Below are 27,886 nucleotides of genomic sequence, written 5' to 3' on the forward strand. Positions count from 1 at the left end.
AGCGACCAATAGAAAGCCTCAAAGAGCTCCCATACTTTCCCTCATGCTAGGTGGGCTTTAAAGAGCCCATGACAACAACAAAAAAAAAACCTATCTGCTATGTGCAACTGTTACGTTGTTGATATGAGCCTGAGCTAATATTTTTGCATTTCAGACTGAAAAGAAAAGACAGACTGCGGACCTACATTTATTCAGGTGACTCCTGTAGCTGATACATTTGTTTGTTTTATGTGGTGTGCTAATCTTCAAAATCCACAGCAACAGGACAGGAGAGCAAAGAAGAAAAGAAAGGTTAGAATCTGTCAAAACATTTCTAATTCCTAATGTTTTTTCTTTTTTTAAAGATAGTTGCTTAACTGCAAGAACTGTCACCTAAAATGAAAAATTTGCAAGCTAATTGAGGCCTTTTTTGTGAAGATAACTATGTTTATTTGCTGAAGTATGCTTATTTGCTGTGGTGTGTTTTCTAATTACTATTTAGCTTTTGCATGTCTAAGTGCTTGCTTTGGCAATATGAACAGGGTTACGTCAGGCCAATAAAGCCATCTGAATTGAATTGAATCGTACCATGATGAGTAAGATGACACAATGATTATTTGTCACAGACAAGTCTTACAATCCCCTAAGCTACTATTAAAGTGCAAATAAACAGCAATGTCATCTTAAACACAGTGACATCATATTATTGTGCTTTAAAGGGGCACTGTGCAATTTTGAAGAAGAAATACAAACTCAGAATTTCTAATATTTACAATGTTAGGTAAATATACAAATGATATTAGGTAAATGTACAAAGGAAATAAGATCCCCAGAACACTAGGAAGCTAAGAAGGTGGCAGGGTCCACCAAATATAAACAAAGTAAAACAGTATGAAACTGTGTTGTCTGTTCAGTGTTGAAATTGAAGTTTTTTTTATTTAATGTATATAGGCAGAAATCAAGATCTTTTTCTTCTGATTAATATGTATTCCCCAAAACTAGATAGTGCTCCTTTAAAAGAATGTATACATTTGCTAAATTATGATGATTTAATTTGCGCACATTACCCAGTCTATCTTGCTTGGGATTGTTATTTTCATACCACCATTACTACTGAATGGCATTTTGATAGAAACAAGTAAAGAAATAGAACACCTCAGCTATATTGTTCAAATTTCAAGCTTAAACAAAGTCTGTTAAATGTGAAATTTAAATATGGAGAGCAACCTATTAGGGATTATTTAATTCCAGGCTCCACAGCACCATCTGTTGGTCTTACATGTCCAATGGCTCGTGGTTGGGTCACGTTAAGAAATGGAAAACAAGAAAAGAAAACACATTGTAAAAATATGTCAGAGCCCAATCCAATGGGTAAGCATGAGTTATGGATAGCAGGTGAAGTTCAGTCGGGGAGTTTTGCAAATCTTCCACCATGCGGCTGTTTTTCTGAGTGAAAATATGACGTGTTGCTCAACGTTGTGATGTTTCGAAAATGCTTTGCAGTGTGCTGGCACAGCGCCTGTTGTCTTAACTCAGTGTGTAACATTGTAAAATCTTAATACTACATTCATTTTATGACACTGCGGGTAGCTTATCTATTTGCACTATACAAACACAGACGCATTTGGCAAGGTGTCTTGAAAATGTGTTCTCTGCTTGTCTCTCATAAAGCAGTTTATCACAGTCTGGGCCATCTGTCTCCTGATTTTAACGGGACGACAGGAAAGTCAGGGATTAATTAAGATCTCAGCTACTTGATAGTCAGAAAAATATTGCCTAAACACTCATTGTATATGCACAGTGTGATCTATTCTGTCAATAAAAAGACAACCATTTACTAAACTTGTAAGAAGTGCAAGACTTTATTTAGGGCGCTTGAGGTGGTGTGCTGGTACAGCATTGTCAGGGTAACACATACAGTCGTATTTACGCAGCTAAGTCATGACAGTCATCTTAAATATTCCTTCAACAGTCCGATAAAGCACATTTCAGTGATTATTTAGTGACATAAAAATACAGCTCACAAAAAAATCTTCTGTTTTCAGTTTTGTGCTTAAACATTTGTGTAACCAGCAGGCGACAAAGTGAGTAATAAAAATACATTATGTGGTGGGAGTAGCAGTGACAACATGGGTGAAATCTGTGGCATCTATGTTTTGTGTTTCAAGGGATGTTTAGCATGCTAACCAGCGAGCCCTGGCTAAACCTGGTCCAAATATCCTCTGCTAGCTGAAAACACTTTTCTGGTGCCTTGAGCTCTGAGTCTTGACTGCTAGCTACACGGCTAACTGAGCTGACTAGCTAACGGCAACAGGTGACCAATTCTTACATATTGCATCTTTAAACTAGATATTGATACAATATTGTAATTCAACCTTAACCATTAGTTCTTTTAAGTAATGTTGGTGCTGATCATCACCCAATGTTTTCCACCACCTGCGCCATCCGCCATGTTATTAAAATGTTATTAAAAATCACACTGCCTGCTGCACGATGAGTGGGCATGAATAGTCTCAGTTGAATCGTCCAATATGAACGTAATACGTGGGGGGACAGGGCTGACTTGGGAAAGACAAAAAAAAAAAAAATGTAATTTACTATAGATAAATTGAGTTCTCATGTTCATATTTGCTTTGAGGTAATATAATTTAAGCACTATTCACTACAATAGCCTACAGAATCAAATGGGGAAACAAAAATATTGTGCTGCTGAGGAGACACAGTTTGCAAAGAAATAAGCATAAGGGGTGATCAAAACTTAACATGTACTGCATATTAACAATGAGCTCAAACATGCATCAGGCAGCGTTTAGAAGAGATTTGCCTTCCTCTTGATGTCATTCCGTTTCCACAGTGGGAGTCTGTCAAACTCTTGAATCTCCATGCCAAAGATCTCAAAGAACGAATCCGGGGATAGGTGGCGCTGCAACAGAAAGGCAGAAAATAATGAAAGATTAAAGTCAGGGTAAACTGCACAGTTCATCTGTTTGGTGCATTTCTCATACTGCGGGTCTGACTGAACATGTCCTCATCTTGATTTTAAGAAAAGCCTTTGAGCGGTGACAGATGATGCCACTGTCGAGGAATTTATCCTGCTCTTTGTTCATTTTAATCAAGGTCGAGCTTTTAATTGAAAAATGAAATGAAAAATATTTTGCATTTGAATTTGTGCCTGAGCTTCAGTGTGCCGTCTGTTTGGAGCGTCACACTGTAATAGTGCTTCTCTCTCATGTTACTGTACCTCGAGTCTTGTTCTGTCAACATCCCTGGGAAGCTTCGCTCGTCCCCTGTTAGCAACCGTGAGCATCTCATATGGGTAGACCTTGACACGACAAAGACTCTTTTATCACCACATATGCTTCAGCTAAACACAATCTTCTGTACATGAAAGGCTTCCAGCTACCAGACATAGTTATGATGTCATGTACCATATGTACCATACAAATATGGATATATGTAATACCAGAGAAAGATCCTGCTTTTACATATACTGTTTAGTTATAAAGTGTGCTAATTTAGCTCCAAAGAGCTATTAAATGACTGTAGCGATTTTGTCCTTGAGATTTCCTTGTATTTTCTCTTTTTTTGTACTGCATTATAAGTGTCTTTTAGCAAAAACTCTCCTCTAGTAAACACACTGGCAGAACATCCAATGGTAGCAAATGCACGAATATGCAAATAAATACTTGCTTTTGGTTCCAACAAATTAGGCATAGACACTCCTCTCTCCATTCCTGCTAATGGATGCAGACCGTCATGGATGAGCTACAGGATGAAGCAAACACATGCAATGGGAAAAAACATCCTGGCAGGATTAGTCACTTCGAGCTAAGAGCCAACGCAAGTAAAGTGTATGTGTGAAATGTGTGGTTAAAGAGTTATGTCATCCGTGCAATATACACATATTAATGAAGAGATCTGCAAATCCGGCTTTGCACTGACATGGATTTGATTGTATACTTCATATAACATGCAGACAGTCCTTTGGAAATGCAGTAAACCAAACAGGGAAAGGAAGCACGGCCAGGATACAAAGCTCCATTCAGCTCTTCTCACATACCTTAAAGTCTGAAAGGGAAAAGGCAAAGTACAAGAAAGACAATTAATATCTATTTCGTTATCCATTGAATTGATATTTACTTTTCTTTTCCATTATAGATGAATGAGATTAAAAATGTCTACAAATTACCTCTGAATCTGTCACCGCTGTAATGAGAGAAATCAGCTGACCGAGGCTTAGTGAGGAGAAAACATATTAATACATTATTATAGCAGCTCAGACATCTTCAGGGTCATTAATTCTATCCATTAAGTTGGACAAGCTCATATAAATTTTGAAGTTTGTTTCCCAATACAAAAACATTTTGTGTCATAATCTAAACATGAAGTGAAGCATAAGCAGCCCAGGAAGCAAGTGGAAGCTAGTCAAAAATGCTGTTTATTTGCGTTGATTCAGCCGACTGCATCAAAGGAAAATCTCTTAAAGTAACAGTAATATAGAATCACTAAAGAGAGATTTAGGTATCAGTCGCATTGCTCTTACCGGATTGAGGCCATTGCGCCCGTATCCAGGCAAAGAGGATGCCGGGGATGTGGAGGAATTTGGATCTATGTGAAAGTGAAACGGCAGACAGATTAGCTCGTGGTGAGACGACTTACAGCCAGACTCGGCTCTTAGCCCGTATCAGATCAGACTTACTGAGCAAAATATACCTTCTGGGGTTCTCTAATTAGCCCTCTGCTAATTCTTCTGAAAAAGTGACTTCTCAGTACTCTATTTGTGTAGTCACATTTCACATATACCATGTGTGACATTTAAGCAGCCATTGTTTAGGATAAGCTAGGTAAATCTACCAGCTGTTTACCCACAGATTATGTACCCTGACTTATATTGCAGTGTTGACTTTGTATAGTTCAAACAATGACAACAGATCAGGCAGCATTCACACAAACCTTTTAAAACGTGAAAGATGATAAGGTGTTATCGTACCTTGCTGTTTATAAATCGGAGGCCTCCTGTACATGTTGAAGCCTTCGTCTGAAGATAGGAAAGAATGCAACGTCACATTATTTCACATGGCACAAACAAAAGGACGCGTTGTTAGTAAAAACCTACTGTGGCAGCCCTGTAGCAGCAAGGCGCCAAATCATTCCCTTCAACCCTTATGATTTATGAAAAATATGATTTATATGGAATAACTTCTTCTCAAACTGCTACACATTACTTGATGTTTTTTTTAGATTAGGGGAACAAAACTTCATTACATCACAGAATCAATTAGTCTTAGAAGAAAGACTGGGGTCAGACTCTGTGCACATCACTCACTTTCTCACAAAAGTGTTAAAAGCTCTCGAAGTGCAAAGTTCAGTAAAGGTTCAACACATGTACAATAGTTGTGGGGACCCTTTATGTCAAATAGTACTGTACTGTCTAAACAAAACAGGCCAGCACTGTAAAACACGATGCTATGATGAGATAACACCACATTTACATTTACAACAGCAGTTTCTTAAGTACAGTTTAATTTCACGTAATCATGGCGTTGATCATCAGGAGTGTGAGATGTGACAAACACTGGAACCTTTTCAGGTTCCAGTGTTTCAAATTGACTGTTACTTTTGAGACCAAATGCTGTAAAGCAGTGCTCACTGCTGCATACACAAACCAAGAACCTGCTGGTTGTTAGATTTCTTACTGATTTTAAGTTCCCAACAAAAAAAAAACATGCCAGCGATCACCGGTCAAAGCTTGTCACATCTCACACACACACACACACACACACACACACACACACGATAAAACACGGCACTGCTATAAATAGACCAGTCGGTAGTGGAATGTGTGAGTGAAGTTGGGGAACAGGCACAGAAATATTTAGTTATTTAATCAATCAAACCAGTTTGTTTTAATGAATACCTACTTTGATGTAGATTTATTGAAAGGAGTGTATTTTGAGCTGTGGGGTGAGGAGGCACAACGACAGGAAAAGATAAAGGTAAAATATGCAACATGAAAAAAAGTGAAAAGACGAGTGAAATATCTCTGTAGGAAGCAACTAGGTTTTTCCTGTCTCCTGAGTCGGCGTGGGCGACTGACAGTGTCTGAACTCTGACCACTAGATGGCTCAGTGCTTCTAAGAATAAAGTGAGTCACATCTCTGCACCATCCTTTTCTATTCCAGCCGTGACTGTTTAACCTTCAACCCGTTAAGGTGTTGTAGAAGTTTTTACTCTGCCGTTGGATTCATCAATGTGCCTTGTAGTTAGACATAAAGTGGTGTAGGTATGCATTTTTTTAAAATAGTAAATTAAAACAGTTAATAAAAGGTAGGGAGTGGAGAAGGGGTGCAGAAAAGTGTGGCAGAGGAGCGGGGCTTCCTACCTTTGGTGGGGGGAAGGAAATGGTGGCATAAAGGGGAAGTGGGGCAGGAGTCATTGTTGCCAGAGATTAAAGAGGGAGAAAGCATCAGCCCTTCGTAATATAATGAAAGAAGTGGAAAGAGGAGGAGGAGGAGTCGTGGAGGTAAAGGAAAGGTGGTCAAACAGAGAAAAGGTGAGAAGAGTGTGGGTTAATATCTTTGCAAAGATAATATGAAAAGGCTTGAGATGTTTGAACTCCAGACCGAGCTTCTCACCTGGTCGGTGGAAGTGCTGCGGTGATCTGGACGGAGTCGGAGTGTAGCTATGCCGATTGTACATTGCGTGAACTCCAAAACAGCCGTTACTTGTAGACTTTGGTATGCGCCTTATCACTTCAAAACTCTCCTTGAAAGAAGAAAGACACAAACCAGTGTTAATCAGCGCAACAAATCCAAACTGTATATGACCCGATGTCACAGTATTTCTACATTAACTGAGTTAATATTTACCTCTGTGCTATCAGATACATTTCCTGGTGACTGAATTGGAAGGACAGAAGAAGAAGAAACATTAACCCGACAGAAACACAACATGCACAGCGGTCACTTCGGGTGAAAACCTCTTATTTCCAAATTCCAAAAAATGACCTTGATCTTGTGCTAGCCTAATTTATGCATCTTTTGTTATAAATGTTTTCTATGTGCACAGTATTCTTAAAGGGTAACTTCAATTTTACACATCATGGTCTGGGGGGGGTGTAAATCGCCTTCAGTGATTTCACTCAGAGACTAAATTGCATTGTGGGTAATGTAGGCAGCAGTCCACTCATATTACAGTTTAAAAAAAAAATACTGACACAGCACAATCAGAAATATCACATTTTACTTTCCTTTCAAAATGCGGTTACTACATTACCCACAATGCAACATAGCCACTGAGTGACATAACTGGGGGGAATTTATCAGACTACACAAACTTCCTCTTGAGCCACAAAAGACTTTAGACTACTTTTTCACATGTACAGTAGTAAACCCCAAGACCTGTTAACACGCTTTAATGTTTAATGTAAAATTCGTGGAGTTGCCCTTTAACTCTGCAATCCACAAAACTTGGAGTTGAGAGGTTTTCTCAAAAGAGAGACATCGAAGGAACAAAACTAAAGGATTCGACTACAGAGGATCTATCAACTAATTATTGTAAGTTAGTATCAGGTGACCTGGCACATATTATTGATAAATGGTCAACAGTACAACAAAAAACTAAGTATGTTATCAGTCAACTCAGTAATAAGTATCCTGTATACCTGCCTTGATAATGACTTAGATAACATTTATAATTAATGTGGAACCACTACTGCGCCAAAACATTGTCAAAGACACATCTGTCACAATAAATGTCTTTGCATTTTGGGCAAAAAATAACAACACTCAAATGTCAGAACAACAAAACAAGACCTCACTTGATTTGACCCATAAACCAAACCAAGACACACAAACATGTCACTGGACGTAGCTCTGAGCGTGGGATGCAGTTACCTCTGCAGGGCTCTGCCTGTCCTGTCTGCTGCCTTTGTTGTCCACAGTAGAGGGGTTGTCGCTCACAGACTTATAAGATATCATATCAGGATGCTCTATATCATATATAGCCTTGACTCTGGGAATTGCTGCTAAGTCTCGGTAATCAATGACCTCATTGTCTACTTTTGCCTGGGACCAGGACAGGGAGGAGAGAGGGGGGTGATGTGGGTGAGGAGAAGGACACAGAGGATGGGAGGTAGAAAGAGCAGACAGTGAGGGTAAGGTCAGGTCAAAGGTCAAATGCTGCTAAAAACATCACAGCATGGAGGAATGAAACTTTAATCCCACAACACCACTATGACTTTGGCACATGAAGTGGAGAGATTAATGTGATAACCTGTGGTCCTGTTTCACTGCATTATTCATCAGGCTAATATTTATAAAAAGGCTAACTGTGATCAATCATGTTTTTAAGGTGTATTATTTAATGGGGTTAAAGTTTATTCCACACACTATAAACCACCAGGGTACAGAGGAAACAGAAGGACACTGACAGCACTTTTACAATCAGTTGCAATCTGAATTGCCAATGCATTCAAATTGATGAACCAAAATCAATCTAAACTCCTGTTCAATATGTGGTTGAGTTTTGTCACTATGTCACTTTTTTACATTTAAGATCTTTTTCTTGCACGCCCTTCATCATTCAACCACAATTGAAATCCAATTTCTCTGTCACAAACAAGTTAAAAACTAGTTCCGATCAGTCAAGGTGAAGTTGATCAATTTATATAAAAAATATATTTATATTTTTTATAGTTATAGTGTGTTAAAGGGACAGTTCACCCTAAAACAAAAAATGCACATTTTTCTCTTACCTGTAGTAAATACTATTTATCCATCTAGCTTGTCCAGTTTAATCAATGAATACATATTGACATACTGTATACACTAGACTGTGTATATATATCCAGGTTTCAGATCTTTGAGCAGCCTCCTACTTTGAAGAAATGCTGTTATCACACCCAATTTGTATTGTATTTTACACCTGGTGTTACATTTTTGTTATTAAAGAAAGTAAAGTGCCAGAAAATGTTAACGTTGTGGGCTGGTACTGAATTCCAGGTACCATTATCCATACCATAGCGGTACCCTAATCATGACCAGGTTTCTCAAAATAATCCACACACCTTGTTGTGAGCAGTTTCATGTAGGAACTATTTTCTCTCTACCCAACAAGCGCATGCTTGGTACAGCGTGGCATGTAAACACTAATGGAATCCTGCACAGCTGATAGCTAGCCTAATTACTCTAGTTAGCTTGAGCGCCATTTACCTCCATCATATTCGAGAGAAAGCAGGTGTCAATATGGTCATCACTCTGCACCTCACACCAAAACAATCTAGCCAGATAATAGCACAACACGTAAAAGGAAATGTATGCGTTTTTGATTTTGAGGTGTACTGTCCCATTAAGACTCACACATTGGCTATTTTCCTAAATGTCTGTCTGCATTCACTGTCAAAAAGAAACATCTTGCAACAGAGACACTTCGCCCATGCGACTCCCCTGTACAAATAAAGGGATAAATGACATGAAAATCAACCCATGGTGAATTGTGCACCACGGAGGATGCTGAGCAGATTTTGTCACTGGGACTTACACAGATGGTGCGACCAGGACTCCCTGGAGTGCATGAACCCGGCCTGGAGCAGGAGCTTTCAGATGAAGATCTGCCGGGCTGATGATGAACAAAAAACATACCTTTGTCATGGGATGCTGAGAATGATCGGTATCTGCTTCAGGTCAGGCACCAGTTGGCAGCCTCAATTGTTATCACTCAGTGTCTCTTGTGAACACACAACTGGATCATCATCATAGTTCCGTGTTACTAAAGTAGGTACAAGCCATTTCTAGAAACTAAATGCAGCAGTGTACAGCCTGGTATCATGCAGTTTATGCGCATTGTTCTGTGCTGTAATTGGCTCAAGATCTCCACTTATATTTGTGCTAACCAATTAAATCAGCCATACATCAAATTGGATCAGTACTTAAAAGAGCAGTTCAGGTAAAGACGTTAGCCACTCAACCACATGCCCAAGGAGAGTCGGGTGAAGTTTCATTGTCCACAAAACGTATGTCTTTATTTTTCACGTTTTAAGACTTCCTCTGACTCTCCAACGGCAGGGGGCTGAGAAGATAATGACTGGGTGAACTGTCCCTTTAATGGGGAATGAACAAACTATGTACTTGAGGATGACAGGAAACGGCCAAGCATGCAGCATGGTCAGCAGTAACACATCATATACCACAGCTAACTGATTGAAAGGCTAGGTAAGAAACGGAGTAATTAACACACATTATACACACAGTACATGTGCTCTACAAATTAAAAGCTTCTCTTGAGAAAAAAAAAAGTCACGAGAAGGAAACTTATTGTGCATCAAAGATGAACTTCATTTTCTCTTCTCTGCATTAGCGCGCCAGGCGCTGTTGGCCGGCCTGTTGAGCAAAGTGTTTGAGCTGCATGTGAAACAAGCGTGTGCAGTTAATCTCAAGACGTGAGATTACAGCCTGTTCATTCTAGAGAAAGCCGACCGTGCAATCAGCAGGCACGCTCACAGTATTGACCTTCAGTTCGTGTGGGGGGTAAAAGAAATCGAGACATGGTGTTTTTGGTCTGCTGACCTGAGAAATGACAGACATTTACACACGCGTCACACTCACATCCTTCGTGTAGCAGCAGTGACACCACCTGTAGATAACAACTTCTTACTTGAAGACGTTATATGCATGATATCTAGTGGCTTAATGTAACTAAGGACATGAACTCAAGTACACATTTGAGATTCATATATTGTATGTAAGAGGAAAGATAATATATTTAAATACTACCTTGGCAAAACTGAAAGGCAATCATACGAATAGCACTTGAGAAAAATTATTTGATATTAAATGCACTTGATTATCAAAAGTAATTTTCTGACAATAGTTTCAAAAGTTTTAACTAAACTGAAGTTATCAAATAAATGTAATCAAGTGGGAAGTATAATATTTATGTAATGTAGTGGAGTGGAAGTATAAGGTTGTAAGGTAACATGGAAACACTAAAGTAGAAGTTACTCAAAATTGTACTTACAGTACTTAGTTATGTACTTACACTCCATCAATGCTTCTACTCTGCTACACACAGATAAATATCATACTTTTTACTCCACTGAAATCTGTCTGACAGCATTAGTTACTCATTAGCTTTTAGATTACATTTGTTCACACTTCAAAGAGAGTCTATATACAGCCTATAAAGTGCAAAATATTTTCTCAACCTTAAACATCTGCAGTAAGGTTTTGAAGAACATTTTTAAAATACTTTTGCAGCTATGTGAATATTGTGTCATGTCACGCCTTGATTCTAATCGATGTTCTTACCCTGTAATTGTCCTCCGTTCTGCTGCTGTCTCTGCAGTGCGGGTGCCAAACTGTTGATCCTGCGAAGACAGCAGGGACAGTCACTTACTGCAGGCATTATAACAAAAAGAATTACAGCATGCCACAAGAAATGCACGGTTAACACAGTGAACAACCTTCAACGTACACGTTTAAGTGAGTGTCAGTGCGTATATACGTATATATCGTCTTAATCCAACTGACCTTGCAGATACATTTCGTCGCCTTCTGTGAACAGTTTGTCACACCGGCTGCATCTTGCACAGGTGGGGTGATAGTGTTTGTCCCCTGCCTGTAGCAGATAACAAGAAAGAGGTGTATGCGTCATAGTTATTAGTATTATTAGGCCATTTTACCAAGAACCAGTACGTCTGAAAAATCCAGAATGTATGAACATTCAAATGTCTTGGACACAAGATGTCTGCTAATTCACTGAGTCAGCTGTTATTGTATGTGCAGGGTGGTGTACTGAAAAGCCCTCGTTTCGCTCTCCCCCACTGTGGCCACTAAAAAATGTGAAAAGAAAGAAAGAAAGAAAGAAAGAAAGAAAGAAAGAAAGAAAGAAAGAAAGAAAGAAAGAAAGAAAGAAAGAACCTTTCTAGAGGCAGTGTTTGGTTTGTCTGTTTATCTGCTAGATAGCTCAGTTAGCCGTGCAGCTAGCAGTCCAAACTAAGAGATCAGAGAACCAGCACCACAAGCACAGAAGAGCTTTAGACCGGGACAGGCTGTGGCTAGCTGGTTAGCATGCTAACTATGCAATACAAGCTGTCGTTCACATTCTCTTGAACTTTTTTGTTGTTGTTTTCAACTAAAATTCTTGTGTGTTGCACCTTTAATAGAACTACTGAAAAAGGGCACATCTCGAAATGTATTTCTGTATCAAGTGATGCAAATACAGACCAGGAGCTTCCCTCTTCACTCAGGATTTCTCACCTCGAGGACTTTCCCAGTTATGAACTTGTGACATGCTTCACACTGTACCCCAAACTGAATCTGGTAGTCCCGCTCGCAATAGGGAACGCCATCCCTGAAAAGTAAAAGTCAAAACAAACGGGGGTATTTTTTTGTTTTGTTTTTTGTTTATCTGTATGTTAGCTGTGATGGAATCTATTTAATGTCATTCTGTCAAGAATAAGAGTCTTGTATTTACTTGGTGATGTATTCCCCGCTCAGAACTTTCCGGCAGGCTTTACACTTGAAGCAGCCGAGGTGCCACTGGCCGCCCAGAGCTAAGAGAGCCTGGCCATTTTTGATGTCTCTACCACAGCCAGAGCAGTCTGAAACACACACACACACACACACACACACACACACACACACACACACACACACACACAAATTTTCATTGACTCACTTTTTCTAATTCAATTACTCAATTCTTCTTAATTGTCTCTGTATAAACATGTTGACACTGAACATTACAGATCCATCCCAGGAGCTGTGTGTGTGTTTTCTGATCTTCTGCACAGTCCTGCAGAGAGATCCTCTTAATCCAGAGGCTTTGTGAGTCTGGATCCCTCGTCTATCTATAGTTCTTAGCCGGACAGGTTCACTTTGAGTTGACTTCTGCCGTCTCTCCGAGTCACTGACCTGGAGGCATCCCAGGAAGATGACAGAATTTGTGAGGTAATGTGTAAAGGAGGAGGAGGCGAGGCTGGACTTAGGGACACTGTTCGGCCTGCTTCCAGCATCCTTGCATCCTTAAATACGCGCATGTCACCTTCAGAAGTGCGTCAGAGTTTATCTTCCTGTGATGAAGGCGGCGGACAGAGGTGGCTCTGACCTTGAGTGACTCGGGATAAATGAAACATACAGGCTGGCATAGGAGGATTGTCTTATCTGCACCTGATCAAAGTCTCCAATCTATTTTAAAACTTTTAAATATTAATGATTAGTATTGATAAGAGCACGGGATTAATTGTCCCTTTGCTCAGAGAGTTATTTCTGCTCTTACTATTCGGATAGCTGACGTCGTTGGGAGCAGGAGAGACGGGTCGAATGCAGCGCTGACAGAAGCAGTCTTTTCCACTGAAGGTGACACACTCCCCCGCAGGAAAGGCACGTCTGAGGAACACAGAGAGAGAGAGAGAGAGAGACAGAGGGATGGCACACAATCTTTCAGAACCAAAAAGAGAAGTCGTTCTTCCTCTGGGCGTGTTAAACTTACTTGCAAACGGTGCACACAAAGCAGGCTGGGTGGTAGGTCTTCCCCAGGACCGTGACCACCTCGCCCTCCACGAACTCCCTGCAGTTGTTGCAGAGCGTGCCGTGAAGCCTCTGGAAGTCCAGTGGGCAGAGGAAGTCCCCGTTCTTCATGAAGAAGCCACTCTGGGCCAAGTCACAGCCGCACACTGCACACCAACACACACACACACACACACAGAAAGAAAGAGATAGCGAGAGAGAGAGAGAGAGAGAGATGAAAATGTTTGATGGCATTAAACATTAAAGCTCCAACAGTCAATATTTGTCTATCATCTTGTGTGTAACATAAAGAATGTGGCTTGTGATAATCAACCTAGGCCTGCTGGTGTGTTATAACCAGCACGCAGAACAAGGATTTACACTGATAAAACAAAGAATTCCACAATTTTATTCTATATTCCAATCAGAGTGATTAAATTTTGCCATTCGTAGGTCAAGTTTTGGAGTTCTCCCACTAGCCGTCTCTCTTTTTCTAAATGAGTCGCCCTCGATTACTTCCTGTGTGTGTGTGTGCGTATGCGTGTGTGTGTGTGTGTGTGTGTGTGTTGTGTCTTTAACCAGCTGAATGGCTGCCTGTTCACTCCAGACAATCAATGCGGCTTAAGGAAAACAAATCATGACAATTAAGCAGGGCATCACACTGCTGCTCTCCTGCCTCATTAAAAAGCTCTGCTTTTGTGCTGACTTACATTTTGTAATAGCCAGCACTCATTTTTGTTGTTGTTGTTGTTTTTTCTTTGCTTTCATGTATATTGGTTTGTTTATGCTGAATTTTTCCTGACATATGTGTGTTTTTTTAATTGCTTGAGCTTTGGGACCAAACATTTGTAACTTTTCGCACATGTATCACTCAAATTTGTCCTTTTTTTTTTTTTTTACTTTGAATGGATTTCAAGTTCAACTTGTCACCTTTTCCACAGGCTGTTGGCGTAGTGGTAAGTTGACAGCAGCTACTTAATCCATCAAAGCGATGAGATAAATGCTATTTGGGTTGTCTGACCTTGTGAGTCTGCCAGAGTTTCTAAAGTGTTTATGTGTTTGGGTGCATCCGTGATCGCATGTGCGTTTGCTGATCAGCCCGGTGACGAGTGACCGACAGGAAGGCAGTGTTTTTTTTCTCTCAGCTTGTTTGGAGTCATTCGATACCTGCCACAGTCCCGCTGCAACACAATGCGCTGAGATGCCAAAGACAGATTTATGCCGCTCTATTCCTGTCCGACGGCAAGTCACTCAAAATAAAAGATGGGTTTTATTTTAAAAATAACAATTTCGAAGTCTGAATAAAACCAACACAAACATGTGGCCACATTCCTCTGGTCCCACAGATTGCTTCATAAAATGGTTATGTATCACTAAAACAATAAAAAAAAAAAATCTGTTCTTTGTTTATATATATTCAGATTTTTTCACATTCAAATCGAGAAACTTTGAGGTAAATTCTGATTCTGTGAAGTCCACTGCCCCCCTTCAACCCCGGGTCCTCCCACTGTTAAAAGTACTGCATCCATCTCCGCTCTGGGAGTCTCTTTGTTTCCTCGGCCCCCATAAACACCACCACAATGCGATGAAAGGGGCGATAATACGAGAAGCTTGTCAGTTTCGATTAGTGGGAACAAAAGCGTGTTCAGGAACTATGTTTTCCACGAAACAGAACAACTCTGGTGAATGACTGTCTGACAACCTAGGAGGTTCTCACAACAACCCGCTGTAGATGTTTTGTGATAAATTAATCTTGATGGCACTAGGGGGGCTAAATGACTAATGCCTGACCGGCAGATTCTGCTCAATTTAAGGCTAACCCAACCGATATTAGTTGTTTTTAATACATCCATACAAGGGTCAAATGTCACTTGTGTTACTGCAACAACTAGAAAATATGGATATGTTCAGGATTCATTCGAATTCACTGCACGTGAGGAATTCTCTTGACAGGATCGCTCTAAAGTTGCCAATAAGTTCTGTTCTGACTGAGGTGCGATTGCGGGACGCCTCGCAGGGGAACCTGCATCTGCTAACTCACAGAGACAGACTGATGTACTACTGACCCTTGCAGGTGAAGCACTTTACGTGGAAGTGGTTGGCCTGAACTCGCAGCACCTCTCCCTTGCACGGCTTCCCACATCTGAAACACTGGATGCACCGCCCCCCCGCTGAGGGGCTCGCATTGCCGCCATCCGAAGTGGGTAGCACTATGGGGGAGAGAAAATGAATTAGTCGTTTATTCGGTTATCAGCAATCATTGTTTGTTATAAGCATGTTGTGTAAAATCTCATTTTTAAACTACTATCTTTATGTATCGTGTAAAACCTGTTTTATTAAACTGCCAGTCTGCTTGTATTCAGAATATATCTGCAAGTTTTAATATTTAATCATGCGAGGAAACTTAAAAAGTTAAAGGTCTGGTTGATTTAGCATAGCAGTCTGTTATATTAACTGTGGAAATAGACTGTGTACTCTTTTGACTTAACGCTAAACGCTAACATCAGTGTGCTCGCACACGCAATGCTAGCGTGCTGCTGTTTGGCAACATTTACCATGTTAAACATGATTAACATTAATCAAACATTGTTTAACATGCTAAACTTAGCTGGGTTAGCACGCTAATCTTTCTTACTTAGAGATAAACACAGAGTTCAGCAAAGCCAAACAAGAATGTCATATCATGTTTTGCACTTTGGCGCCAAGCCAGCAGCCCAGTGAGGGAACGTCGCCACAGTGCTTCGACCTAATGCTAAATGCTAACATCAGTGTGCCGGCATGCTCTAATTGGCAATGCTAACATGCTGCTGTTTAGCAGGGGTAATGCTAACGATGCATACATGGCAAACTTAACTTGAATAATGCTTGTAATGCCAAACTTGATATTCTGTTCAGATATTTTCTGTTTCAGGGTGGTGGACTGACTCCACGCTGCTAAACTATGTTCATGCCAAAACATTTCTCCTTCAGTTGGTAAATATATAAGCAGCTTGAAAGTAAATCCAAGATCAGTAACACAGTCCTCCCAGTAAAAATCTCTCTCATCCACGCAGTAGGTTAATCCCTGTCTGCCTGAACGGTTCATCACAATACAATATTACCGCACAGTCATCCCGTCAGTGGTTACATAACTGAACACAATGTATAGACGCACTTAGCTTCGGCACAAACGCACACAAGTAATCTCTAGATTACCTCACAAAGGGGGTCATAAACAAATATTGTTTGTGCTACATGAGTGTTGGCACTCGTTTGCCAGACCCTGTCTCGAACTACAGAAAGAAAGCTGAGCCTCCTTCCTTCTTTTTCCCACTCTTTCATGTTTAAATGGCAGCAAGAGCAGTGGGTGCCTGTGCAATCTAATCACAGCCCACTCGAAAGGTCTTGAATGTGATTAGCAGAGGAGAGAGGGGAAAGAATGTGGACACCACGGCATACAAATAGATAAACGGACACATGAGCTCCATCTCTTCTTGCTTCCATGTACGGTTTATGCACAAATCAAAAATGAGCCGAATAACAGCGATGCTGGCAGTGTACCTCAGATCTCAGTTCATTTATTTGACCAAACCAGATTTCTGCATGTACATGATGTACGTGAACTGTTCAGATTCCCGAACTCAGCCTCGTGAAGATTGAGAAAGTCAAGGAGCATTGGAATGTGGCCCCAACTCTGCCCCACAACAGGAGAGGTTTGTCACATGGTAACAAGTATGTGATAACAAATTAGATTAGGAGACCAAGCCCCCCCTCTCCAAAAACTCAAGTTCAATGTAACTGATTGTGCAGTTTTGGAGTAAGCCACCACTCAGCACCGCGGAGAAAAATCTAATTACATCGAGCTCGGAAGAAATCCAGTTAGCATGCAAACAACAACAAAGCTTTTCAAGCAGGGCTGGTGCACGCAACAAACGATACAAATTGTCATAAGAAATAAAGAGTTTTCGAGCCTACTGAGACAGAAAGGCTTTGATTGCAGCATCCTTTGCAAATTAGAGGGACAGCAGAGGACACTGTGTGATTCTGATCACTTAAAAAAATCAAGATGCAAGTACGCGTTATTTCTGCCAAACAAAATCCTAGCGGGAATGTGAACCGCTCGTTTGGCGGTGGCTCGCCAAACAATGAGTGAAAACCCAGCCAGGCTGGCCTTTGTCCTAGAACGCCTCAGATATTTGTTAATGACAGAGCTGCGGTGATGCCAACACAAATACAGGCGAGCAGTTTTTCATGGGGGTGTGCACAGAATTGCAGTTCCAGCTTCAGAAAGTGTTTGAAAGTTTTGTTTCAGTGGGACAGGCTTGTATATATCGCATCGTAATACAATGTAATGTTCCAGTATGTGTGTGGTATCATCCTGCTTTTTGTTTAGTCTGCACTCTTGTCTGAACGATGCGACCGATGTGTGCATCCTTCAGTCCAAAATGTCGTCCCCTCTTTCTTGATCTCTCCCAGAATGTGAAGCTGATATGGTGTCGAGCATTAGCAAATGATGGATTTAGAAAGACAGCAAATGGAGGGAAACCTGAGACGGACGGCTAATCACACAAGCCAGTATCTCCAGCAATGATAAACTGCATCTGTGTGTGTGTGGTTGAGGAGTGACGGAGTGTCTATATTAGGTAACATGAATTTTTGATGTATAAGTACAACTGGTTCTATTTTTGTTGAAGTACAAAGCAACAAGATTTTAAATTTAACCATCTGCAGCAAGGTCATATGGGCTACAAGCTGTGTTTGGCCATGCTGTCGATACCCAATACCCTTTTTTTACAAGTGTTTCCTTTACACTGGATGGTGTCATCGTTGGTAACGTATCAATGAATAGCGCGGTAATTCTCAAGCACCTGTCATGGTGAAGGAGAAGACGGCAAAGAATGAGAGTTTGCAGATTTAGAGCCTCCAGTGTCACATCTTTTGGAGTACAATATTTATTTAAGCACAGTTTCAGAATTTCACCAGCAGGAGCACTCTATGGAAATATTTTTTTTTTCATTTCTATTTGGAAAGCATTTTAATATGTATGGAAGACCATTTTAGTCAGTTTAAGAAAAAAAATGTTCCACAGAAAGTCATAATTATGAGATTGAAAAGTCAAGTTTTTATCAACTTTTCATCAACTTTTTTTCTTCAGAAATGGGCTTTCATAAATGTGTATACACACCCATGTATTCACATTTATACAGTGAACTTACCTGTGCAGTTATATTTACATTGGGCAGTTATCCTGGGCAAATTCCTGCTTGTATCATGTGAAATCCAAGACTCTGTGCCATCCCATAATTATGACTTGATTTCATAATTATGGCTTTATTTTTGTTGTTGAGACATACAATGGGAATACTTTTCCCACTGTTGCTCAAATAAGCCATCCTTCCGTTCAGTATGAGTGGAACAGTTTCTGGAGTTTCTTCAGGACATCGAGCTACAATATCTGAATGGAAAGCGTCAGGAGGCTTTTATCTCACCTCCCCTTTATCTTCTGCTGGTCTGGTAAAATGAAAATATTTTTCCCACCACTCTACTCTGAGCAGAGAGCATCAGATCACTCACAATGGTTTAAATCACCTCCTTGTGGCTGTGAAACAGAACAATCAGGCGGAAACACTGCCCCATTCAGAGGTATTCCAAAAATCACATGCTGGTGTTACCTAACCATGATGCTCTGCGATTAGCGGTAGCAGCTGTGCTTCCACTTTTCCCCACTTGGCTGCTGCAATTTTTATTTTACAAAACCCCTTAAACATCTTAAAATAAATGAAAATACAGTATAAATAAATGGGATTTTCTTGGCAGAATTCACCTGCCAGAGCTTTCACACAGCCAAATGGCATACCGAATTACAAATAACATGAAGTTTAAACAAGATAATTCTACGGGAGAAGCGCAGACAAAGTCTTGTGCAATATTAGTTTTGATATTTAAAACAATCAAATGAAACCTCACAGAGAAAAAAACCTACAAGACTGCAGCACAAACATAGTTAATAATTTAAGATGTGTGACGTGATAAAGTGAGCACAACAATGTGTCACATTGACAGATGACAGTAACTGTGGATGAAGCTCAGATACTTTTGAACTTAATAACAAGCAATTAAAGAATCCTATGTATGCAAAGAAAGACAGAAAACAACATAGACAACCAGACACACTCACACACACAAACATCTACCTTTCTCTTTCATGACAGCTGGTTTCCACACGTCTGTGGGAGCGCTCACTGCAGCCGATCACAGAGTTAGGAGAGGAACTAACAGGACTGCTGGTCCCAGGGAAAAGGGGGTGGTCCAAAAAACACAGAGGGCAGGAGTGTGTGTGTGTGTGTGTGTGTGTGTGTGTGTGTGTGTGTGTGTGTGTGTGTGTGTGTGTGTGTGTGTGTGTGTGTGTGTGTGTGTGTTCTAAAACAAAGAGGATAGCAGGAGTGGCATTAAGTGCTCTTGTGATTCTGAGCTGTGTTGTGAACCACGCTGAACAAGAGAATAATTCAATCCGGCTGCCTTCTGGACATCTACTGGTGCTTTGTGATGCTGATATAGTTTTAAATTCTTATTTTTTTTTAGGTAAATCACACAAACCTGTCAAGCTCCATCAGTTAAATTCCTTCCTTCACTCACCAGCTGAGTGATTTTACACTACACACAGATTTGTGTCCGATTGTGTTCCTTCAGGGAGAATAACCGTGATATCTGTGTTTCCACAGTGGGACTGTTGTCCAGTACGGATGACTCAGTAACAACATTACCTGCTGCTGATGATCTTTCTGGCTTTTAAACCTCACTTTTCAAGCATGTGGTGACTCTGCCTTTATTCTTAAACTAGCAAAACTGAACATATGTGTGTGTCATCTCCTATACGCAACCTTATTTGGTCTGCGTAAGTGAAATCAGTTTTCAATAAGCTTTGATAGCGTTAAAGGATAAGTTCACCCAAAAATTAAAAATTAAGTTATTGTCTGCTCACCCTCACGCTAATGGAAAGGTCAAGTGGAGTTTCTTAGTCTATGCATCTCTGAAGCTTCATGGCAAAACCACGTGGCAGAATCCTCCTGAACAGCTTAAGTAGATGGGGACTTGTTTTGAAATGTAAAAAAAAAAAAAACACTGAAAAAAAAACATATGAAATTGTCTGACAAGTTTTTCAGAGGGCCAAAGCTTGTGCATCCTTTTCAGATGAGAACTTGGATTTCACAGGTCAAGCTGTACAGGGCCATTTTACATTTCTTTAGGTTTACTTCTCTTAACTTTTCAAAACAATTCCCCATCTTCTCAAGTTGTTTGGGAGAATGCTGCAACGCTGTCTTTCCTTGATGGAAATCTGTGAAAACGTGTCACATCCACCGGAGTTTTACGGCCACATTACAGAGCGTAAGGGACCATACATTCAAATAACAACCATGTACACAATTGAACTCTCTGTTACCTGACATCTCTGCAGGTATACTGGCCAACTTCTCACACAGGATGTAGTCGTTGGGGTTGAGGAAGGGCAGCTGATCCATCATGGACTGTTTGGGGATAAGGTAGAGGACCTCCGCAAGTTCCCCGTCCTCAATAATCGACATACGCCTGACGGAGTTCTTCCTCTTGACCCGGTCCATGACCACCATTTCATTGCTGTGCGTGCTGCCGCAGATCCTGCCCAGGCTGCTGAGTTTGAAAGGGCCCGACATGCTGTCGAGGCTTTCAGCCAAACAGTTGAGGCTGCAGACTGACCCCAGGCGAGAAACCATAAAGCAAACCTCAAGATGTCAAAGCCTTTCCGGTGGATGCCGGGTTGCTCTCTAAGACTGTGGGACTGACTCAGCGTGTGTGTGTGTGTGTGTGTGTGTGTGTGTGTGTGTGAGTGTTGTCAATCAGGCAGTCAACGACTTACTCCTGCCACACGCCCCTTAAGAAGATTAAGTGAGGTATATTTTTAGGGTTTCTCTTCACGGTAAACAGAGGATCTGAGTACAAGGAAGTCCCTATCAGGTAACCTTCTTCCCTCCATTCCAGACACATGCGCATGAGTTCCAGCCTTCGAGTGATCAAGTGATTTGGGTGCTCTTTTAAGAAGATCACGAGCTATTGTATCATCCAGTATTAGATGAAGTTATATTGTATTTAAATCCCCCAGTAAATGTCTGAACAAGCAATATTCTGTCTAATCTGTTGTTGGATTACGACTAAATACGGTCCAGATGAGCACATAATTGATTTTTCAGAATCCTCTCATGACCTTTTGACTGCATATATTGTAATCCCCGGTGTTCTCCAGCAGGGACAGCAGTCTTCTGGATGTTTAGCTTCACCTGGCAAAGAGTCAGAGACAAGAAGGTCGGCACCCTGGACCTGGAGCCTGAAAGTATTTTAGGGCTGCAGCAAGGTCAGACAAGTCACCGTACATCCGTTCAGACACTCGCCAATTAACTTTTTGTTGGAATCCAGTGCCGACAACTAATCAGATGTTGATTAAATGTGATAATGGGCTCAAAGAGCTCCCGGGAAGTATCTCTCTAGGAAATAAAAAAATAGCTTGCTAGCTCAGTTAGCTGTGCAGCTAGGCTAACAGCCAGTAAGTGTCAGTGTTTAAACTGCTGGCACAGGACCTTTGGGCATCTGGGAGTCGATGTCCTCAACACAGTACAGACATGTCTTCAATGTAAATACACATTTGATTTATTGATGTTTTAAAAAACAAAATCCTTACATTTTGCACCTTTAAATGTATAAAAGTTAGCTAATTAGTGCGCATGTTTAATGTGTTACACTCATGTGTGTTGCTGCCACATTTGTCGGTGGTAGCTATTTAAGTGTAGACTACAACCGTCCAGTTGTTGACAACATGATGGATGTGATTTGAAGTGCTGTTAACACCTCACCCAAAATACACACAAACACACATACACGGGCACACACACTTACAAAAAGGTTTCAGATTTGTAAAAATCTAGTTACTAAAAGTTCAAGTTACTAAAAATAGAAGGTTGACTCTGGGAATAACCTGAACAAGCTAAAAGCTTTTGAGTCCAGTCACACAGTAGTGAAGTCATCACACTCCAGTGCTCACTGAACAGGCTGCAGTGCATGCTTTGAAAACACACTTGTAAAGAGTGCCATCTACTGGCAGCAATGTGAAATTTAGCACTGCTGACTATTAAAGAAATTATTTTTCTTTCTTTCTTTCTTTCTTTCTGTCTTTGAGTATTTACACATTCTGTCCTTTCAGAGCAAATTCGTGTTTAGCCAATATTTTCTTTCTCTCAGCTTCAAGATTTCAGACTCAGTCAACTTCTGAGAGAAATAGCTGGCCCTTTAGCTGCTTAATGTTCCACTATGTTCCCTGATGACTCACTAACTGAGTCTGTCTTTGGTGCTGAGGGGATTATAAAGTGAGTATTTATGACTGTTTTTTGCTGAAAATAAAACCAGAAGAACGCTGAGCGTAACCCAGAATACTAAGGCTGAAGGCCGGAGTGCTAAACAACAGCAATAGCTGAAAATAGCCATGAAGTCGTGTGATAATGCAGGTCAGGTTATGATTATTCTAAAGGTTCATCACTATGAGTGAGCCATTGTTTTGTTGTCATTGGATGCAGTTTTATTAAAGAAGTATTGATTATAGACTTCTACACTATAAAACATAATAGCCCATACTGTTGGCAGACTGTGTCGAATGTACAGTAAGTAGGACACCACTGGTACTGTAGGATGTATCAGTGATAAATAATAATCAAAATCATAATCAATCACTCCATATGTCTTATCCATTTAACTAAACCAGGCTTTGCAGAATGGTTCCACGCAAAGGTGTATCTTGTTTATTTTCATGTAGCAAAGATCATACCATCAAAAAAGTTTATTACATTTGACATTTTGGTGATAAAATTCCCTTCTTCAAGTACAGAATGAAATCTCTACCTAACATACAGATAAGAAGTACAAATATTTAAGGCTTTTTAAAAAAAAAAGAAAAAAAGAGTTTGTTTTTCTATGGATTTTCTTTTTTCTTTTTCTACTGACCCGTATTACTGAAACATCTGTAATACCTGGTTCACAATATATGTATACTTTATTAGTGTAAATACTGTTTAAACAAGATTCATCCTTGCTCATTAAACTGCTCAGTCATCTGCCACAGTAACTGCAGACAAATCCGTTTTCAATGAGGTTTAAAATGGACAAAGTTCAATTTTAAACATTGCTGCATACAAAAAAAATATTAAAAGACAAAAGACAGACAGATTGTGTTGAGATTGGAGGACACAAAACTCAGGAGTTGATAGAACGAGATCTGACTGCCTCGTCATCCTCATCCTCATCCTGCTCTTCCCCTCCCTGGTTGAGCGGCTCTCTGTCCGACTCTGTCGCCACCTGCTCTGACCTCTTGGTCATCTTGTTCAGGGTCCCGCCCTGCAGAAAAACAAACATTATGTCAACATCCTGTAGGTGCAGCACTTGCATATATGAAACAGTGCACAAGCTGTGCGTAGGGTGTCTGACCTGTTTGTGGTCGACGACGTTGAGCATCACCGAGGTGATGATGCAGCTGATGGTGTTGGCCAACATGAAGATCATCATCCTCTGCCAACGCCACAACGGAATCTTAGTTTCACTGAACAGGGAATGGAGGAAACATCAATGGTCAGTCGAGATCTATTATATATCGTGTAGCATCTGCACTGAGTCCCTGATCTGAAGTACATCATACCTAGACTTGGTGCCCAGAATCTGTCCAACAACCAGATTGGACACCCCGATTCCCACCATCTGTATGGAGGTGGCAAGACCCATGGCTGTTCCAAGAGTTGCCTGAGGTACGACGAGGGGGATAGACGGCCACATGCTCGACTGGAAGACAGGGTTTAAATTAAAATGCACACTTTTCCTATATATAAAAGGGACAAACGGATTTACTTGCATCTGCTTGAGTTTAGAAAATCGATCTGAACTCACAGCAGCGAAAGAGTAGGTGACCCCCAGCCATATGGTGGAGACGAGAGGGGGGACGAAAGTGAAGGCCAGGAGTCCAAACACAGGCAGCGTGAGGACGGCACAGGCTACTGCAAAAATGCCTCGCAGGCCCACGTAATCCTGAAACGACAACAAGAGTCATCATGTGTTACACAAGCTTACCTGCTCGTTTTATTTTGAGTCATACAGCAGGTTAAGAAAGAGATTTAGGTCACAGATACTCACGATGAGAATGCCCACGCTGGCTGAGAGGACCAGCGAGCTGTCATAAACTGCCCCGGCGATATAAGCTGCCTCCTTCTGACTGTAGCCACTGTACTTATCCTGAATGAATTTACTGGGCAGGAAAAATACAGCAACATGTAAAATATAAGTGACTCTTTTAAGTGTCATATCATATCATATCATATCATATCATATCATAAAAAGTTGTTTTATAACAATGTTTTATGCATGTTCTGGGTGTTGTCAGCTGTACCTGGCATCAGCAATGAACGGGAAGATGCCGTTGTAGAAGAACATAATGGTGAGAACCAGCAGCCAGTATCTTAGCGACAGGAGCTTCACATCCTGAATCCTCTACACGCACGGAGTGGGTGAGAACACAATCATTTAGTCCACACAATCACTGCTAGACAAAGAAGGTATTGACCATTTCACAGAAAAAACTGAGGTCAGATGCTGTTCGTACCACTTTGCGGGACTCCTCTTGGATGGCGCCATCAAGCCCCAGCTGCCTCATCCCAACCTTGTCCAGACTGCTGACTATAATGGCGGATGCAAAGCCCAGCACGCATAATAGCGCACCTAGAAAACAAAGCATAATGCGCCATTAAGGAGAATTCGCTTTAATACAGTTTTAAACCCAGACCCTATGTTTTGCATATTTAAACAACTTTTACCAGTCAACCCAAAATGCTTGTTTTTCCCTTTTTGTTTTGCTATGTTGCTCTTCCACTACTACTGAAACCCCCCTTTAAACTTTTCTTTTGAAAACATTTCATTATTCAGTCATGACATAAACCTACCACCCCAAAGTGTCCACTGCATGCCAAATCTTTCCTCAAACTTCTGCGTGAGGAAGAAGTTCAGGACTGAACCCAGGCGAGAGAAAGCCAGGGTCAGACCGAAAGCCAAGGCCAGCTCCTTCCCTTTGAACCAGAAGGCCGTGATGCGGTTCTGAACAACTGATGAGGACACACAAGAGAGAGCAGCTTAGGAACATCCCTCTGGGTTCACTCTGCAAAGACTTTGTGTGTATGACTTCTGTTAGTTGGCCTTACTGGTCAGAGATCCATTGCCTGATCCAAAGAGTAGTCGGCCTGTGAGCATCAGCGGCAGCAGATAGGGAGTCCCTTTGAAGTGGGAGCCCAGCGCGAACATCGACGAGCCCAAAACACACAGGAAGGAGAAGAGAAACACTCCAACTGCAGAGAGGGGGAGAGAAAAATCAATTTACCATGAGCTTCCCACAACTTTGCCGTTTGTATAAGCACATCTGCAGATACGTTACACTTACAGCGGTTTCCTAGTTTGTCAATCAGGAAGCCAGCCATGATCACCACCACCGCATTCCTGTTGAGAAAAGAGCACCAACACGTAGATGTTTTCTGATGAAGACATATGTCAGTATATTACAGTAGAGTCACTGTGTGTGTGTGTGTGTGTGTGTGTGTGTGTGTGTGTGTGTGTGTGTTCTTACGTCCAAGCATAGATGGCATAAAGAAGATTGTACTGCTGAGGGCTCATCCCCAGTCCCTCCACACAGTCCACTGTCCCATTTATCACGGTCGCATTGGGACATGTCAGGTTCTGTCAGGTGAGGAGGGCGAGGAAACAAACATTGGAACTGTGACATCACACTACAATGATCGTACTTGAGCAATATGGAGGAATACTGATAACATGTTTAAGCTTAAGTCTGCTCTCCTGCTCCCTCTCACTCACCCCTTGGAACTGATCCTGCAAAACACTGGGGATGTCGAAGCAGAAGTAGGAGCCGAACGTCAGCAAGCAGTTGAAGAAGAGCACCAGGAAGCGGTAATACGCTGTAAAGATAACAAAGAAGCTGTGAGCTTCCTAAATTCACTATGAAAGTGAGTCTGAAACATGGACAGGAAGAGCAGCACTGGTTTATAGTTAAAGTGACTTTCGTTCAATATCTAGGGAAACATTTTCCAACCATAAAGTAAGCAGGTATTCTAATGGAAAACCTTAAATTCATTCATCTCTCCTATTTAATGTCAGCTTTAATGCAGTGCTTTTGATAAGATCAGTTCACGCAAAATAACTAGAAACCAGCGTTGACAAACAAATGTAGCTGAAGAGGACTTTAATGAAGTCTGTACCCCATGACACCTCCTTTATCTGTGAGTAGGTGCTTCATGTGTTCCTCACTGCGAAATCAGACTGTTGTGAGGCAGAATTAACTCAGTGGTGGTAAATGATTTACCGAATTAGGTATTATTTCATAATATATTCATGAAATAGAAAACTATTACTGCTAACCTCAACGTTTTTGCCCACTTCCCGTTCGGTCACATGAACTCTTAACGACAGTTGATGTTTAAAACGCTGAGTTGTTCAGTTCTGTGACCCAGTTTTTTTTTCTTGGTGGACAGAGTTTCGACACACAGGTCTTGCTAGCTAAAGCTAAATTTGGACTCATTTTTGGGAAATACAACCATATTCAGACGTACCTTTCTCCGCCGGCTGCGTCATAGTGAGCGAAAATGACAGTGGCTATAAAAGACAGCTTCTAAAATCACATCTTTCAGTGTTGTTTACATATAAAGGCTAGTGAAGCAGAGCTAGCAGGCTGTGTTGAGGTCCGCTCCAACTCTGCTGCTGCTGCGGTCTGCACACCGCAGATCTTTAAACTATGTGGATCGGTCAAGTGCTGTGTGATGACGTAACAGATGGTATGGAAATCTGCGCACGCAGCGTCACTGCAGCCGCCCCCGATGACTTTTTATTTAAATAAGAAAACTTTATTGAGGAACAATTCTGGATCTTTATATTATATTATATTATATTATATTATATTATATTATATTATATTATATTATATTATGTGAATGTTACTGTAACACTACTTTCTTTTTTGTTTTTTTCTTTAGGTTATTTTATAGAGAGAAAAAATGTAATTTAATTGCTTTTAAATATTCAATTTAACATGTGTAATTCTATAAAAATATACATATATATCTAAATTTTGCAAGTATGTTATTTATTTCTTTAATTAATTTGTCTCATCAGCATCTTTAAACTACATTACATTTGAAAAGGGGTCTCAGTCTATTGAAACCCTCCAAGAGAAACAATGAAACATCAACCAAAATCATCACAGTGGCCTTTATAGGACACTGCATTTGTTAACTGAATATGTGCGTGTTCACATTATTCAGATTAAAATATTTTATTGTCTTTTAAGTTACAGTCTTTAA

The 27,886-nt window shown here is 40.7% G+C and overlaps 2 protein-coding genes across 4 annotated transcripts; both read right to left on the reverse strand.

The window, feature by feature from the left end:
- Nucleotides 1-881: 881 nt before the first annotated feature.
- LOC119009327 (actin-binding LIM protein 1-like) lies at nucleotides 882-21,279 on the reverse strand. 3 transcript variants are annotated; one of them, XM_037080456.1, is made up of 21 exons: nucleotides 20,908-21,279; nucleotides 15,554-15,697; nucleotides 13,471-13,654; nucleotides 13,258-13,367; nucleotides 12,454-12,580; nucleotides 12,237-12,330; nucleotides 11,508-11,595; nucleotides 11,286-11,344; nucleotides 10,488-10,544; nucleotides 9,520-9,597; nucleotides 7,875-8,045; nucleotides 6,849-6,878; nucleotides 6,615-6,744; nucleotides 6,362-6,451; nucleotides 4,970-5,017; nucleotides 4,523-4,587; nucleotides 4,169-4,214; nucleotides 4,040-4,047; nucleotides 3,670-3,744; nucleotides 3,221-3,301; nucleotides 882-2,902 (listed from the first exon to the last, which is right to left on the reverse strand). In XM_037080456.1, the coding sequence occupies exons 1-21, from the start codon at nucleotides 21,215-21,217 to the stop codon at nucleotides 2,789-2,791; spliced, it is 2,109 nt and encodes a 702-aa protein (XP_036936351.1). In that variant the 5' UTR covers nucleotides 21,218-21,279; the 3' UTR covers nucleotides 882-2,788. The 3 variants fall into 3 exon arrangements, with proteins under 3 accessions (XP_036936351.1, XP_036936352.1, XP_036936353.1); XM_037080457.1 differs by lacking the exon at nucleotides 10,488-10,544 and having other exon boundaries at nucleotides 886-2,902; XM_037080458.1 differs by lacking the exons at nucleotides 6,362-6,451; nucleotides 10,488-10,544 and having other exon boundaries at nucleotides 893-2,902.
- Nucleotides 21,280-23,264: 1,985 nt separating this feature from the next.
- Nucleotides 23,265-27,340, reverse strand: mfsd1l (major facilitator superfamily domain containing 1-like). Its single transcript, XM_037081456.1, has 13 exons — nucleotides 27,140-27,340; nucleotides 26,388-26,488; nucleotides 26,143-26,252; nucleotides 25,960-26,015; nucleotides 25,724-25,867; nucleotides 25,469-25,627; nucleotides 25,132-25,247; nucleotides 24,919-25,019; nucleotides 24,666-24,777; nucleotides 24,423-24,560; nucleotides 24,178-24,317; nucleotides 23,970-24,081; nucleotides 23,265-23,879 (listed from the first exon to the last, which is right to left on the reverse strand). The coding sequence occupies exons 1-13, from the start codon at nucleotides 27,159-27,161 to the stop codon at nucleotides 23,739-23,741; spliced, it is 1,452 nt and encodes a 483-aa protein (XP_036937351.1). The 5' UTR covers nucleotides 27,162-27,340; the 3' UTR covers nucleotides 23,265-23,738.
- Between the last annotated feature and the right edge of the window lie 546 nt (nucleotides 27,341-27,886).

Source organism: Acanthopagrus latus, chromosome 20, assembly GCF_904848185.1.
Source record: "Acanthopagrus latus isolate v.2019 chromosome 20, fAcaLat1.1, whole genome shotgun sequence".
NCBI classification, from domain to species: domain Eukaryota; kingdom Metazoa; phylum Chordata; class Actinopteri; order Spariformes; family Sparidae; genus Acanthopagrus; species Acanthopagrus latus.